This window comes from Bombina bombina, chromosome 6 (genome assembly GCF_027579735.1).
Source record: "Bombina bombina isolate aBomBom1 chromosome 6, aBomBom1.pri, whole genome shotgun sequence".
Taxonomy (NCBI): domain Eukaryota; kingdom Metazoa; phylum Chordata; class Amphibia; order Anura; family Bombinatoridae; genus Bombina; species Bombina bombina.
The window spans coordinates 350,497,177-350,511,483 of record NC_069504.1 but is presented as its reverse complement, the minus strand read 5'-3'; the positions used below and the strand labels follow the sequence as shown (position 1 = coordinate 350,511,483).

At 41.2% G+C, this 14,307-nt stretch overlaps 1 protein-coding gene across 1 annotated transcript in view; it reads right to left on the bottom strand.

Moving 5' to 3' along the window:
- LOC128662948 (apoptotic protease-activating factor 1) overlaps positions 1-14,307 on the bottom strand; it is a 257,549-nt gene that overhangs the window by 31,286 nt on the left and 211,956 nt on the right. The window contains exon 7 of the mRNA XM_053717011.1: positions 2,393-2,512. Within this exon, the coding sequence (XP_053572986.1) occupies positions 2,393-2,512 (120 nt within the window). The remainder of the gene's footprint in view (positions 1-2,392; positions 2,513-14,307) is intronic.

The window sequence follows — 14,307 nt, the reverse complement described above, 5'->3', positions numbered from 1 at the left end:
ACCCCTGGACAGGAGAGCTATGTTTAACCTTTCGCTTGCGTTTGGCAGGGCGAGGTAAAGCACTAAGGGCCCCAGACACCGCCATCTTTAACTGCGCAGTAAAGTCTGATGGTAAAAGGCTCCCTCCAGATGGAGGATCAGGCGTGCTACAGGAAGCTGCATGAGATGAGGGAGATGACTGATGGGTATGCACCTCACAGGAAAGCGAGTCCTTAGAGGTGGACGGCTCAGTGGTACTAAAGGGGTTAACCTTCTTAGACATAATAACTTTGTTTATGCATGTGGAACATAGTTTAGAGGGTGGGCATACCAAGCCCTCCTTACAATATAAACAGGTATTTACTATTTGGAATAGAGGGAGTAGCCTCAAGAATATCAGAATCCTCCATAGCTTACGCTAATGACAGTAGGGCACAGAATAAAACAATCTTTATTTCTCACAAAAACGGCACCTTTGTACTTCCAATGGCTTGGGCACTCACCACCTCCTGGACTTAGACAAAAAAGAGAAAAAAAAAAAGTCTTCTCCGACAGCTAGCTTGGTCAGGAAACAGGAAATGAAAGTGCGACCACACCCGGTCACGTGGTGCGCAAGGCAGGACCGCCCCTGCTATGAGAAAAAGTGTGCCAAACTACAAGCTGCGCAGCGTTCAAAGTGAAAGTAAAAACCTGTGTGTTCCAACCACATAAACAGTCTATGAGCCCAATGTAATCTCACACATAAAGCAGCATAAAATCAAAGCATCACATTTGATTAATCCCCACTGTTCAATAACCTCCCTCAGGAGATATTAACCCATGATTCTTATTAAGATAAAAGGAGTCACACTGTGACCCTGTTTTCTAGCGTTTCCAACATATGTAAAAATTGAAACAATCTTACCAGAATCCATGCTGTGGAACAGAAACACAGCCTCTCAAGTGTGACAGTCTTGTAGCATCACTCCTGACATGGACTTGAGTGAAGAAAAAACAAGCAGGAAGTGAAACTCGTCAACAGTAATTGCTTAAGAAGCTGTTAGCAAGCAGTCTAAATGGGTTTGCAGAAAGAATCTCCCTGCATCTCCAGACACTAACATTTGTCAATGCTCTCACTGAGAGGCTGACAAGACTACTTAAAACTCCAGTCCCATATCGAAGGGCAGATACCCCTTCTAAGGAACTAATCCAAAATCTTCTGACACTTCTCTGCCATCCTCCTGTGACAAAAGGCAAAGAATGACTGGGGGAAGTGGGAGAGGTATTTAAGCCTTTGGCTGGGGTGTCTTTGTCTCCTCCTAGTGGCCAGGTTCAGTATTTCCCAACAGTGAGGAATAAAGGCGTGAACTTTCCTTATATTAAGAAGGAAAGATCAATTTTTGGTTTTATGTGAACTGTGGATTATGCATGCAGAGGCGCAAAGCAGAAAATTATCTTTACCAAGAGAGACTTGGACGTACACAGGGCTTTAGTTCAGAGCGTTATAAGGGTACACTGCCATAGGAGATGGTTTTGGATGTACTTCAGAGGAAAGCTCCCCCTTTCAGTCTATCCTAAATTCTATGTATCTGCTGTACCTCTCTGTGAGTCTCTTCACTGTCTCCCCATTCACCATCCTCACTAATCAACAAATATACTCCAGCCCGCCCCCTAAGATCCAACAATGACCTGCTCCATGCATATTCTATTATCACCTCTTCTCATGCTAGACTGTAGAACTCCTCTCGTGTGGCACCAACCCACTGGAACACACTTCTTCCCACTGTCAGACTTTCCCCCAATCTGCCTTCTTTTAAATGCTCCCTAAGACAATTTTGTTCAGGGAAGCCTACCAACTAACTTAGTAACAAATGAAGTCCACTTATCTAATATTTGCCCTCATCTAACTTCTCACCCTCCTACCTTTCTAGATTGTAAGTTCCCACAGGAATAGGGCCCTAAATTACTCCTGTATTTGTTTGTTAAATTTTGTCTTGTCCCTTACAAGTATTATATCATTGTTTCACTTATATCAATTGTACCCATGGACAGCGCTGCAGAATATGTTGGCGCAATATAAATAAAATATAAATTATGATTATATATATATATATATATATATATATATATATATATACACACACACACACACACACAAAACACGGAAGGGAACTGCACTCTCAGACTGAGTACTCAGCCCTGGGTGCTCACTGGCACTCACAGGAAGCAGTGCTGTCCAAAGCGGTAACTAACCCTTCCATTTTTTCTTTTAATCTTAACAGAGCTTGCGAGTGCTGGGCTTTCTCTGTGTGTATATATATATATATATATATATATATACACACACACACACATACATATACACAACTTTAAAATACAATTATATACTTCACTTTCACATCTTTTATATATAGATAATTAATGTATTTCTTACCTTAACTTTTCCATCAAAACACCATGATAACAGTCTTGAGTTTTGCAAAATCCTAAAACATTTCACAGCTTCTTTGTGCCCATGTAATAGCTTGCTCTGTCCAGACTTCCAGGTCCATATCTATATCACAATACATTTTATTTATCAAAAAGCAGTTGCTTAATAAAAAAACATATTTCAGGCGGCACATTTTCTTTGTGGGAAAAAAAAAGCATTTGTCAGAAATATTATGACAAAGTTGAAATTTTGCAGTGCTTTACAAATGAATGATAATAATAATATTTATTTCTCAATTTACCCAGCCCTATTCATATTTCTATGTACATTAACAATGACAGAATGTCTCCTGTGTTGTAATGCTAAAAGTGTGTAGTGCAAAGAATAATATTATTAAGCTGCAAATAAGAGTTTTAGTGAATTGCAGAAAACAGAATTTATGTTTACCTGATAAATTACTTTCTCCAACGGTGTGTCCGGTCCACGGCGTCATCCTTACTTGTGGGATATTCTCTTCCCCAACAGGAAATGGCAAAGAGCCCAGCAAAGCTGGTCACATGATCCCTCCTAGGCTCCGCCTACCCCAGTCATTCGACCGACGTTAAGGAGGAATATTTGCATAGGAGAAACCATATGATACCGTGGTGACTGTAGTTAAAGAAAATAAATTATCAGACCTGATTAAAAAACCAGGGCGGGCCGTGGACCGGACACACCGTTGGAGAAAGTAATTTATCAGGTAAACATAAATTCTGTTTTCTCCAACATAGGTGTGTCCGGTCCACGGCGTCATCCTTACTTGTGGGAACCAATACCAAAGCTTTAGGACACGGATGAAGGGAGGGAGCAAATCAGGTCACCTAAATGGAAGGCACCACGGCTTGCAAAACCTTTCTCCCAAAAACAGCCTCAGAAGAAGCAAAAGTATCAAACTTGTAAAATTTGGTAAAAGTGTGCAGTGAAGACCAAGTCGCTGCCCTACATATCTGATCAACAGAAGCCTCGTTCTTGAAGGCCCATGTGGAAGCCACAGCCCTAGTGGAATGAGCTGTGATTCTTTCAGGAGGCTGCCGTCCGGCAGTCTCGTAAGCCAATCTGATGATGCTTTTAATCCAAAAAGAGAGAGAGGTAGAAGTTGCTTTTTGACCTCTCCTTTTACCGGAATAAACAACAAACAAGGAAGATGTTTGTCTAAAATCCTTTGTAGCATCTAAATAGAATTTTAGAGCGCGAACAACATCCAAATTGTGCAACAAACGTTCCTTCTTCGAAACTGGTTTCGGACACAGAGAAGGTACGATAATCTCCTGGTTAATGTTTTTGTTAGAAACAACTTTTGGAAGAAAACCAGGTTTAGTACGTAAAACCACCTTATCTGCATGGAACACCAGATAAGGAGGAGAACACTGCAGAGCAGACAATTCTGAAACTCTTCTAGCAGAAGAAATTGCAACCAAAAACAAAACTTTCCAAGATAATAACTTAATATCAACGGAATGTAAGGGTTCAAACGGAACCCCCTGAAGAACTGAAAGAACTAAGTTGAGACTCCAAGGAGGAGTCAAAGGTTTGTAAACAGGCTTGATTCTAACCAGAGCCTGAACAAAGGCTTGAACATCTGGCACAGCTGCCAGCTTTTGTGAAGTAACACAGACAAGGCAGAAATCTGTCCCTTCAGGGAACTTGCAGATAATCCTTTTTCCAATCCTTCTTGAAGGAAGGATAGAATCTTAGGAATCTTAACCTTGTCCCAAGGGAATCCTTTAGATTCACACCAACAGATATATTTTTTCCAAATTTTGTGGTACATCTTTCTAGTTACAGGCTTTCTGGCCTGAACAAGAGTATCGATAACAGAATCTGAGAACCCTCGCTTCGATAAGATCAAGCGTTCAATCTCCAGGCAGTCAGCTGGAGTGAGACCAGATTCGGATGTTCGAACGGACCTTGAACAAGAAGGTCTCGTCTCAAAGGTAGCTTCCATGGTGGAGCCGATGACATATTCACCAGATCTGCATACCAAGTCCTGCGTGGCCACGCAGGAGCTATCAAGATCACCGACGCCCTTTCCTGATTGATCCTGGCTACCAGCCTGGGGATGAGAGGAAACGGCGGGAATACATAAGCTAGTTTGAAGGTCCAAGGTGCTACTAGTGCATCCACTAGAGCCGCCTTGGGATCCCTGGATCTGGACCCGTAGCAAGGAACTTTGAAGTTCTGACGAGAGGCCATCAGATCCATGTCTGGAATGCCCCACAGTTGAGTGACTTGGGCAAAGATTTCCGGATGGAGTTCCCACTCCCCCGGATGCAATGTCTGACGACTCAGAAAATCCGCTTCCCAATTTTCCACTCCTGGGATGTGGATAGCAGACAGGTGGCAGGAGTGAGACTCCGCCCATAGAATGATTTTGGTCACTTCTTCCATCGCCAGGGAACTCCTTGTTCCCCCCTGATGGTTGATGTACGCAACAGTTGTCATGTTGTCTGATTGAAACCGTATGAACTTGGCCCTCGCTAGCTGAGGCCAAGCCTTGAGAGCATTGAATATCGCTCTCAGTTCCAGAATATTTATCGGTAGAAGAGATTCTTCCCGAGACCAAAGACCCTGAGCTTTCAGGGATCCCCAGACCGCGCCCCAGCCCATCAGACTGGCGTCGGTCGTGACAATGACCCACTCTGGTCTGCGGAAGGTCATCCCTTGTGACAGGTTGTCCAGGGACAGCCACCAACGGAGTGAGTCTCTGGTCCTCTGATTTACTTGTATCCTCGGAGACAAGTTTGTATAGTCCCCATTCCACTGACTGAGCATGCACAGTTGTAATGGTCTTAGATGAATGCGCGCAAAAGGAACTATGTCCATTGCCGCTACCATCAAACCTATCACTTCCATGCACTGCGCTATGGAAGGAAGAGGAACGGAATGAAGTATCCGACAAGAGTCTAGAAGTTTTTCTGGCCTCTGTCAGAAAAATCCTCATTTCTAAAGAGTCTATTATTGTTCCCAAGAAGGGAACCCTTGTTGACGGAGATAGAGAACTCTTTTCCACGTTCACTTTCCATCCGTGAGATCTGAGAAAGGCCAGGACGATGTCCGTGTGAGCCTTTGCTTGAGGAAGGGACGACGCTTGAATCAGAATGTCGTCCAAGTAAGGTACTACAGCAATGCCCCTTGGTCTTAGCACAGCTAGAAGGGACCCTAGTACCTTTGTGAAAATCCTTGGAGCAGTGGCTAATCCGAAAGGAAGCGCCACGAACTGGTAATGCTTGTCCAGGAATGCGAACCTTAGGAACCGATGATGTTCCTTGTGGATAGGGATATGTAGATACGCATCCTTTAAATCCACCGTGGTCATGAATTGACCTTCCTGGATGGAAGGAAGAATTGTTCGAATGGTTTCCATTTTGAACGATGGAACCTTGAGAAACTTGTTTAAGATCTTGAGATCTAAGATTGGTCTGAACGTTCCCTCTTTTTTGGGAACTATGAACAGATTGGAGTAGAACCCCATCCCTTGTTCTCCTAATGGAACAGGATGAATCACTCCCATTTTTAACAGGTCTTCTACACAACGTAAGAATGCCTGTCTTTTTATGTGGTCTGAAGACAACTGAGACCTGTGGAACCTCCCCCTTGGGGGAAGCCCCTTGAATTCCAGAAGATAACCTTGGGAGACTATTTCTAGCGCCCAAGGATCCAGAACATCTCTTGCCCAAGCCTGAGCGAAGAGAGAGAGTCTGCCCCCAACCAGATCCGGTCCCGGATCGGGGGCCAACATTTCATGCTGTCTTGGTAGCAGTGGCAGGTTTTTTGGCCTGCTTTCCCTTGTTCCAGCCTTGCATTGGTCTCCAAGCTGGCTTGGCTTGAGAAGTATTACCCTCTTGCTTAGAGGACGTAGCACTTTGGGCTGGCCCGTTTCTACGAAAGGGACGAAAATTAGGTTTATTTTTGGCCTTGAAAGGCCGATCCTGAGGAAGGGCGTGGCCCTTACCCCCAGTGATATCAGAGATAATCTCTTTCAAGTCAGGGCCAAACAGCGTTTTCCCCTTGAAAGGAATGTTAAGTAGCTTGTTCTTGGAAGACGCATCAGCTGACCAAGATTTCAACCAAAGCGCTCTGCGCGCCACAATAGCAAATCCAGAATTCTTAGCCGCTAACCTAGCCAATTGCAAAGTGGCGTCTAGGGTGAAAGAATTAGCCAATTTGAGAGCATTGATTCTGTCCATAATCTCCTCATAAGGAGGAGAATCACTATCGACCGCCTTTACCAGCTCATCGAACCAGAAACACGCGGCTGTAGCGACAGGGACAATGCATGAAATTGGTTGTAGAAGGTAACCCTGCTGAACAAACATCTTTTTAAGTAAACCTTCTAATTTTTTATCCATAGGATCTTTGAAAGCACAACTATCTTCTATGGGTATAGTGGTGCGTTTGTTTAAAGTGGAAACCGCTCCCTCGACCTTGGGGACTGTCTGCCATAAGTCCTTTCTGGGGTCGACCATAGGAAACAATTTTTTAAATATGGGGGGAGGGACGAAAGGAATACCGGGCCTTTCCCATTCTTTATTTACAATGTCCGCCACCCGCTTGGGTATAGGAAAAGCTTCTGGGAGCCCCGGGACCTCTAGGAACTTGTCCATTTTACATAGTTTCTCTGGGATGACCAACTTGTCACAATCATCCAGAGTGGATAATACCTCCTTAAGCAGAATGCGGAGATGTTCCAACTTAAATTTAAACGTAATCACATCAGGTTCAGCTTGTTGAGAAATGTTCCCTGAATCAGTAATTTCTCCCTCAGACAAAACCTCCCTGGCCCCATCAGACTGGTTTAGGGGCCCTTCAGAACCATTATTATCAGCGTCGTCATGCTCTTCAGTATCTAAAACAGAGCAGTCGCGCTTACGCTGATAAGTGTGCATTTTGGCTAAAATGTTTTTGACAGAATTATCCATTACAGCCGTTAATTGTTGCATAGTAAGGAGTATTGGCGCGCTAGATGTACTAGGGGCCTCCTGAGTGGGCAAGACTCGTGTAGACGAAGGAGGGAATGATGCAGTACCATGCTTACTCCCCTCACTTGAGGAATCATCTTGGGCATCATTGTCATTGTCACATAAATCACATTTATTTAAATGAGAAGGAACTCTGGCTTCCCCACATTCAGAACACAGTCTATCTGGTAGTTCAGACATGTTAAACAGGCATAAACTTGATAACAAAGTACAAAAAACGTTTTAAAATAAAACTGTTACTGTCACTTTAAATTTTAAACTGAACACACTTTATTACTGCAATTGCGAAAAAATATGAAGGAATTGTTCAAAATTCACCAAAATTTCACCACAGTGTCTTAAAGCCTTAAAAGTATTGCACACCAAATTTGGAAGCTTTAACTCTTAAAATAACGGAACCGGAGCCATTTTTAACTTTAACCCCTTTACAGTCCCTGGTATCTGCTTTGCTGAGACCCAACCAAGCCCAAAGGGGAATACGATACCAAATGACGCCTTCAGAAAGTCTTTTCTATGTATCAGAGCTCCTCACACATGCGACTGCATGTCATGCCTCTCAAAAACAAGTGCGCAACACCGGCGCGAAAATGAGGCTCTGCCTATGATTTGGGAAAGCCCCTAAAGAATAAGGTGTCTAAAACAGTGCCTGCCGATATAATCTTATCAAAATACCCAGATTAAATGATTCCTCAAGGCTAAATATGTGTTAATAATGAATCGATTTAGCCCAGAAAAAGTCTACAGTCTTAATAAGCCCTTGTGAAGCCCTTATTTACTATCTTAATAAACATGGCTTACCGGATCCCATAGGGAAAATGACAGCTTCCAGCATTACATCGTCTTGTTAGAATGTGTCATACCTCAAGCAGCAAGAGACTGCTCACTGTTCCCCCAACTGAAGTTAATTCCTCTCAACAGTCCTGTGTGGAACAGCCATGGATTTTAGTAACGGTTGCTAAAATCATTTTCCTCATACAAACAGAAATCTTCATCTCTTTTCTGTTTCTGAGTAAATAGTACATACCAGCACTATTTTAAAATAACAAACTCTTGATTGAATAATAAAAACTACAGTTAAACACTAAAAAACTCTAAGCCATCTCCGTGGAGATGTTGCCTGTACAACGGCAAAGAGAATGACTGGGGTAGGCGGAGCCTAGGAGGGATCATGTGACCAGCTTTGCTGGGCTCTTTGCCATTTCCTGTTGGGGAAGAGAATATCCCACAAGTAAGGATGACGCCGTGGACCGGACACACCTATGTTGGAGAAATAAGTAATATGTCTCCAAGTGTCATTAACTTAAAGCTGGAAAAGATAAAACTCATCACCTTCAAAATAAGAAAGAGTAGACGCAGTATACTCCAACATCATAAATGGAACATGAAGCTGGTCAAGATAGCAGTTAAGTAGCATATGGCCACAATGGGATATTCACTATGCTATCCTAAGTCATAGTCCCCTGCATAGTTACCTGAGAAAAACCATTAAACATTGAGGAATACAGAATCAGTCATTAAAGGCTTTTTATTGATTTTTATTTTTTAAATCTTGCAGCTGGACAGCAATCTGAATTATAACTGTTACCAGAGCACTTGCTCTGGTGAGCTGATGACATTTTGAGTTAAAATATTTTTCCTTTTTACATATTCAAGTGATATTTTCCCTTTAATTAACCCATTGAATGTGACGGATAACATGTTGTCCTCCCCATTTCTTCCCCTATGCAGTCCTCCTGCACAGTTAGGAATTGCTTGTTGTCTAGAAGAGTCCTCATTATGCTCAGAGCCAACTGAAGTCATGACTTTGTGCTGTTAGTGGTACAAAGCACGTATAGAGCCTATATCTCAGTGTCCACACCATTTACATTTGCATCGGATCCCTTATTAAAAAGGAAAAGAGGCTGCCCTTTCAAATGAGGGGTCTTTCCAATAAGATGCATTTTACTCTATTATTAGCAGGCGATTACCATAAAACTGGCAGTTACATACCGATTTTTTTTTACTCTGGGACGAGTGTCTCCATCTTAAATACAGCAACAACAAAAAAACCGCACAAAACCATTTCTTTGAAAGAGGGGATGTCCTTTCAGAAAGCAAACCATTACCACAGAAATTGCAATCACCTTTCTACAAAGTGACTTTTAGGAATTGATGTGACAACTCTAAAAAAAGGGCAGTTCACTTTTTCATAGAAAGTAAAAAAAAGTGATCGCGCTCAGGCTAACCCAACACATGCAAAAATCAGAACTTACAATATCACTTGTGCAATAACCTATTCCCCCCATAGAAGTCAATGGAGAAAAACAAGTGGCAAAAAACCATAACACCCCACTTTTGCGCAATCCCAATCGCATATTCTTATGTGCGCTAACCCGACATTAAAATATGAATATTTCACATTACAATGTTCTGCATATAGCAGAATATGTTCTATTGATTCATAAATACATATTTGTATATATATCTGATGGTATTTTGGAACAATATATATCTATACCCATATCTATAAATGATTATATATAGGTATAGATATATACAGAAATATGTAGGAATATCTATTTATAAATACTTAGAACATATTCTGCTATGTGCAGAACAATGGAATATGAAATATTTATAGTAAATACACAGTATAAAACTTTAATAAATATGAATATTGCATAAATAAGCTTTTACATGTTTTCATCTACCTAACTGCAAAGGGCTCTAATGCACTTCTATATATGTGTACATATGTATTTGTGTGTTTATATGTGTATATACATCTGTAAACATATATAAATACATTTTTTGCACTTTAGCTCCCAGTGAACAAGGTGCCAGTGGGTGCTGAAACGTCTGGGGAAGTTCATGTTTTAATTTTGTACTAATAAAATGATATTTTATTCTGCACCGTTGAGTGCAGTGTTCTGTTTTGGATGAATGGATTTCAAGTCCACACTTATAAATATATATGTACACATATAGAAACATTTTTAAATACATACATCTTTAGATATGTATATGTAGGTATCTCAATGGTAACGCCTTTTGCCTTCCTTTTTTATTCTAAAACTTCTAACATCTCATAACTTTGAGCCCCTACAACTTTTTTGTGCAATATTTTTTTTAAATAATGTTTTTAGATAGTGTTATTATGAGTGTAACTATACTCTGTAATGTATTTTGTATGTGTTTTGTGACACTTTTTGTTTTGCGAAACAGTTAACCACAGCTCTGAGGACGCAGTAATCATTCTAGAGTAAATCAGGATTGTGCTCAAGCAATCACGTTTACTTTCAACTTGTAATACCAGCACAATTTAACCTACACGCAAAACAATCATGAAAACCCAAACATCTTGTGTACAAACATTTGCGCTGTACTCGTAATCTGTCTCATAGTGGGTAGAAAGTAGTTCTGTGTATACAGACTCACACATGCTAATGTGTTGCTGCTTACCTGTACACTTATACCCTAAGTGATTTATTTAGCTCACTTCTTATGAAAAATAACAGATAAGGCAGAAATGTGACCTTTTAGGGAGCTAGCAGACAAACCATTGCCAAGGTCATCCTGTAAAAACTGAAGAATTCTAGGAATCCTAAAGGAATAACAAGAAAACCATTTGGAAGAATACCACTCTGTCAGGGAACCTGTGAAATAACATTAAATAAACTACAGATGTAGCACAATCTAATATTTCATTTTTGGCTAATATCTAAATTGATATGAATTGGTCTCACTATAGCCCCTGCCCCCTCACTGCTTAAAACAAGCTGAGAACAAAAGAGAGAGGATACAATTGTTCAATTAGTGAAGATAGGTCACTATTTAATTCTTTGAAGATCACAGGAAGGGTAAACATGGGCCTGGTAATTACCCAAGCCAGGATACATCCTGGGGTGTTGGAGACAAGATTTTCTACATAAGATTTCTGAGGATATAGTAATTAGCACAGGCCTGTTAATTGACCCTGAACCTCAGATACACATCATGCTGGCTAGCAGAAACACGTGCTGCATTGTAACTTGAAATTCATTTTAAAGTACAACATGTATAATTTTCAGTTAAGGTATACCTCAGTATTGAATAAAAATGTATATTTGTGGATATGAGGAGAGATGCCGGACAATAACATATTAGATAATTATTTGCTGAACTTAATAAGTAGCTATGTAGTCAATTAAAAATGTTTAACCAGAGGGGGGGCGGAGCCAGCAACCAGTAAGGAAAGACGTGTTTTCTGTGAGCTCCGTGAGGAGAAATATTATAAACATTCTTTTGGGGAATTATGACCTAAAGCTTGGATCTTTAACTAGTTCCCAACTATACCCGGCCTCATTGGGCTTTATTCTGTGCATAAGGTGAAGCAGTTGGAGACGAACCGGAATACAAACATCCAGGCCAAAGAGATACAACATGGAGGCCGTAAAGAAGTGGGAGCGCACAATGCAAACCGCGGTATCGCAGCATTTTGAACAACTTTACAACGATATCAGAACCGTGTTGTTTGCAATCCCAGCTCATCCAACTATTTCAACAGTGAAGTGCGCGAAACACTCTACGAGCCCGACCGCTAAGCAACCTCCTGTGGAACAGATGGTAGAGCCAAAGCACGATATGCCGCCTCCCAACCAGAATCAAATCACATTGCAGCCTTTGACTGCTGATGGTGGGGATCCTGGGACCGGAGGGTCTGATCTACGGGCTAGTCGAGAGAGCCACACCTTGGTCACTCAGGAGGTGGATGAAGTCTTGCCTACCAGGTCCATGTCTTTTGCTGCCTGACACGTGGATCGACAAGCTGGAAACTCAGCTCCTGTGTCACTGCTGAAAGGCAGGGGATCTCTTGACTTAGCTGCGATCCTGGACAGCTTCACTCTAACAGTCTGTTGTTCTGCCAGGGCCCCTATGCAGGGAGATGATGTTGGCATTGTAATCCATATGTTGCGACAAAGAGAATTCTGGCCAGCAGTAGATAGGCTGGGAATCGGATGAACACTGACCTGATGTATACTGACTTTACTAGCCGGCTTGACCCTGAAAATGGTTTTGGACATTGACTTGCTGGTAAATAGAACTTAAGACTACAATTTGAGACACTGCTTTACACTTTTAGCTACTGCTATGTGAGCTTGAAATTGGACTGGTTTATGTGAAGCACAGAAATCTTTATTTTGCCGATAGCAGTCACTTGCATTATTTATGGTCACCCTACATAAGCATTATAAGATGGACCTACCAATGCTATCTCAAAGTCTACTGCTCTCATATAACTTGATAACTGGCCTACTGTTCTTGTAATTTTCATGTACTGGTAGTTACAGTAATATTTCCAGGGAGATCCTGTTTTTGTGTTACTGGTAACCATACTTACTGATTATATATATGCTGTTCACTGAAAGATCACAGTGACCTCTTTATTCTCATAGCAACATTCCCCCATATATTTGTGAGTGTTGGTTCTAACATTTGATACTGAGATCTTGCTATATATATATATCTTATGAAAGTCATTTAACTTAAGTTTAAAAATTGTCCTATAATTTTATAGTAATATCTATTTGTAGCCTCCACCTTAACATATATCACAGGGCTTACAGTTCTCCTGCTAGTGTTCAGCGGCCATCAAGGCTTCATCATTTGCTTAGAAGTTATGGGTAGGGCATAGTATTTCTTATATCCACAGTGAGTGTTTTATTTTGGCTCTATTTCACAATGTATATACATCAATAATATATATTGCATGTTATGGCTCTCCTATACCAAGGGTCTAACACTAGGTTTATCTCATACTCAACTCTATAGCCTGGGTCGTCCCACTACCTTAATGTATGATAGTTATACTGTGGGACTTCAATGTTAATTTAGCTTACTGTTTGCTTTTACCATATAGCTTGCTGAGTGTTAATATAATAGTGGCTGCGGACATCTTGACTTAATACCTCACCTGTGGGTTAGTCGGGAGCCTCAGGAGAGACATCTACATAAGTGTCCGGGAAACAGATGTCCTAGTAGCTACCTTACAATTGTATTGATCTTGGGTCACTGATATGAGCCCTCTAATGATAATGACAAGCCATTTTTTGTCTCTGTCCTATCTGGGGGTTAGAGGGGGCCCCTGATAAGGACAATTACAATTTACTACTGTGCTTATATGTATCATTATTATCTCATTATTGTTCAAGACTATCCTTTCATAATCTGTGTTTCTAATTCTTGACCAGTGGCCAGGGCCTTGAGGGAGTACACATAAAGGAAGCTTAAACCTTGAAGGTGGCAACCTAAGATCAATTGATATAAATTCTTCTTATATAGCGAGATGAAGTGTTATGAGGGGAATTGAATTTCACTAACACAGGTATCCTGTTTTGATGTATTGTCTATGAGATAACTTACTCCCACAGGATATATGCAAGCCTTAACTACTCAATCTGGTGAGGATGTGCAACAAGACCCCATAGCATGATAGGAGGGTTTTCAATCCTGCAGGTGACTAGTTTCATGTAACCCATAGGAGTCTAGGGCCCGTTATATTATATCATATTATACCATAAAGAAAGTTATGAGATTTATATTAAGCCCAGACCACGCAACACTTCATTTTATTTATTATATTGTGCAATGGCTAATCGCCTCTATGTTTACTTACAGTAGATATTATGTGTACGTTCACCTCCCCCCCCCCCCCTACATACAGAGCCCGCTCCAGGGCTCAAATTAGGCGAACTATTTTCGCCGCAAACCCTTTGATATCACGGAAGTATAAGCTTCCTCATTGACTAGACCTAACTTGTGTGTTCCTTGGATGGGGAATTATGGTTCCATATAATACTATTCATATATGTGCTTATGGGAACATTTATCTCATGTTTTCCCTTTCCAGGGTACTCATAGGCCCTATTAATTGCACCCTTT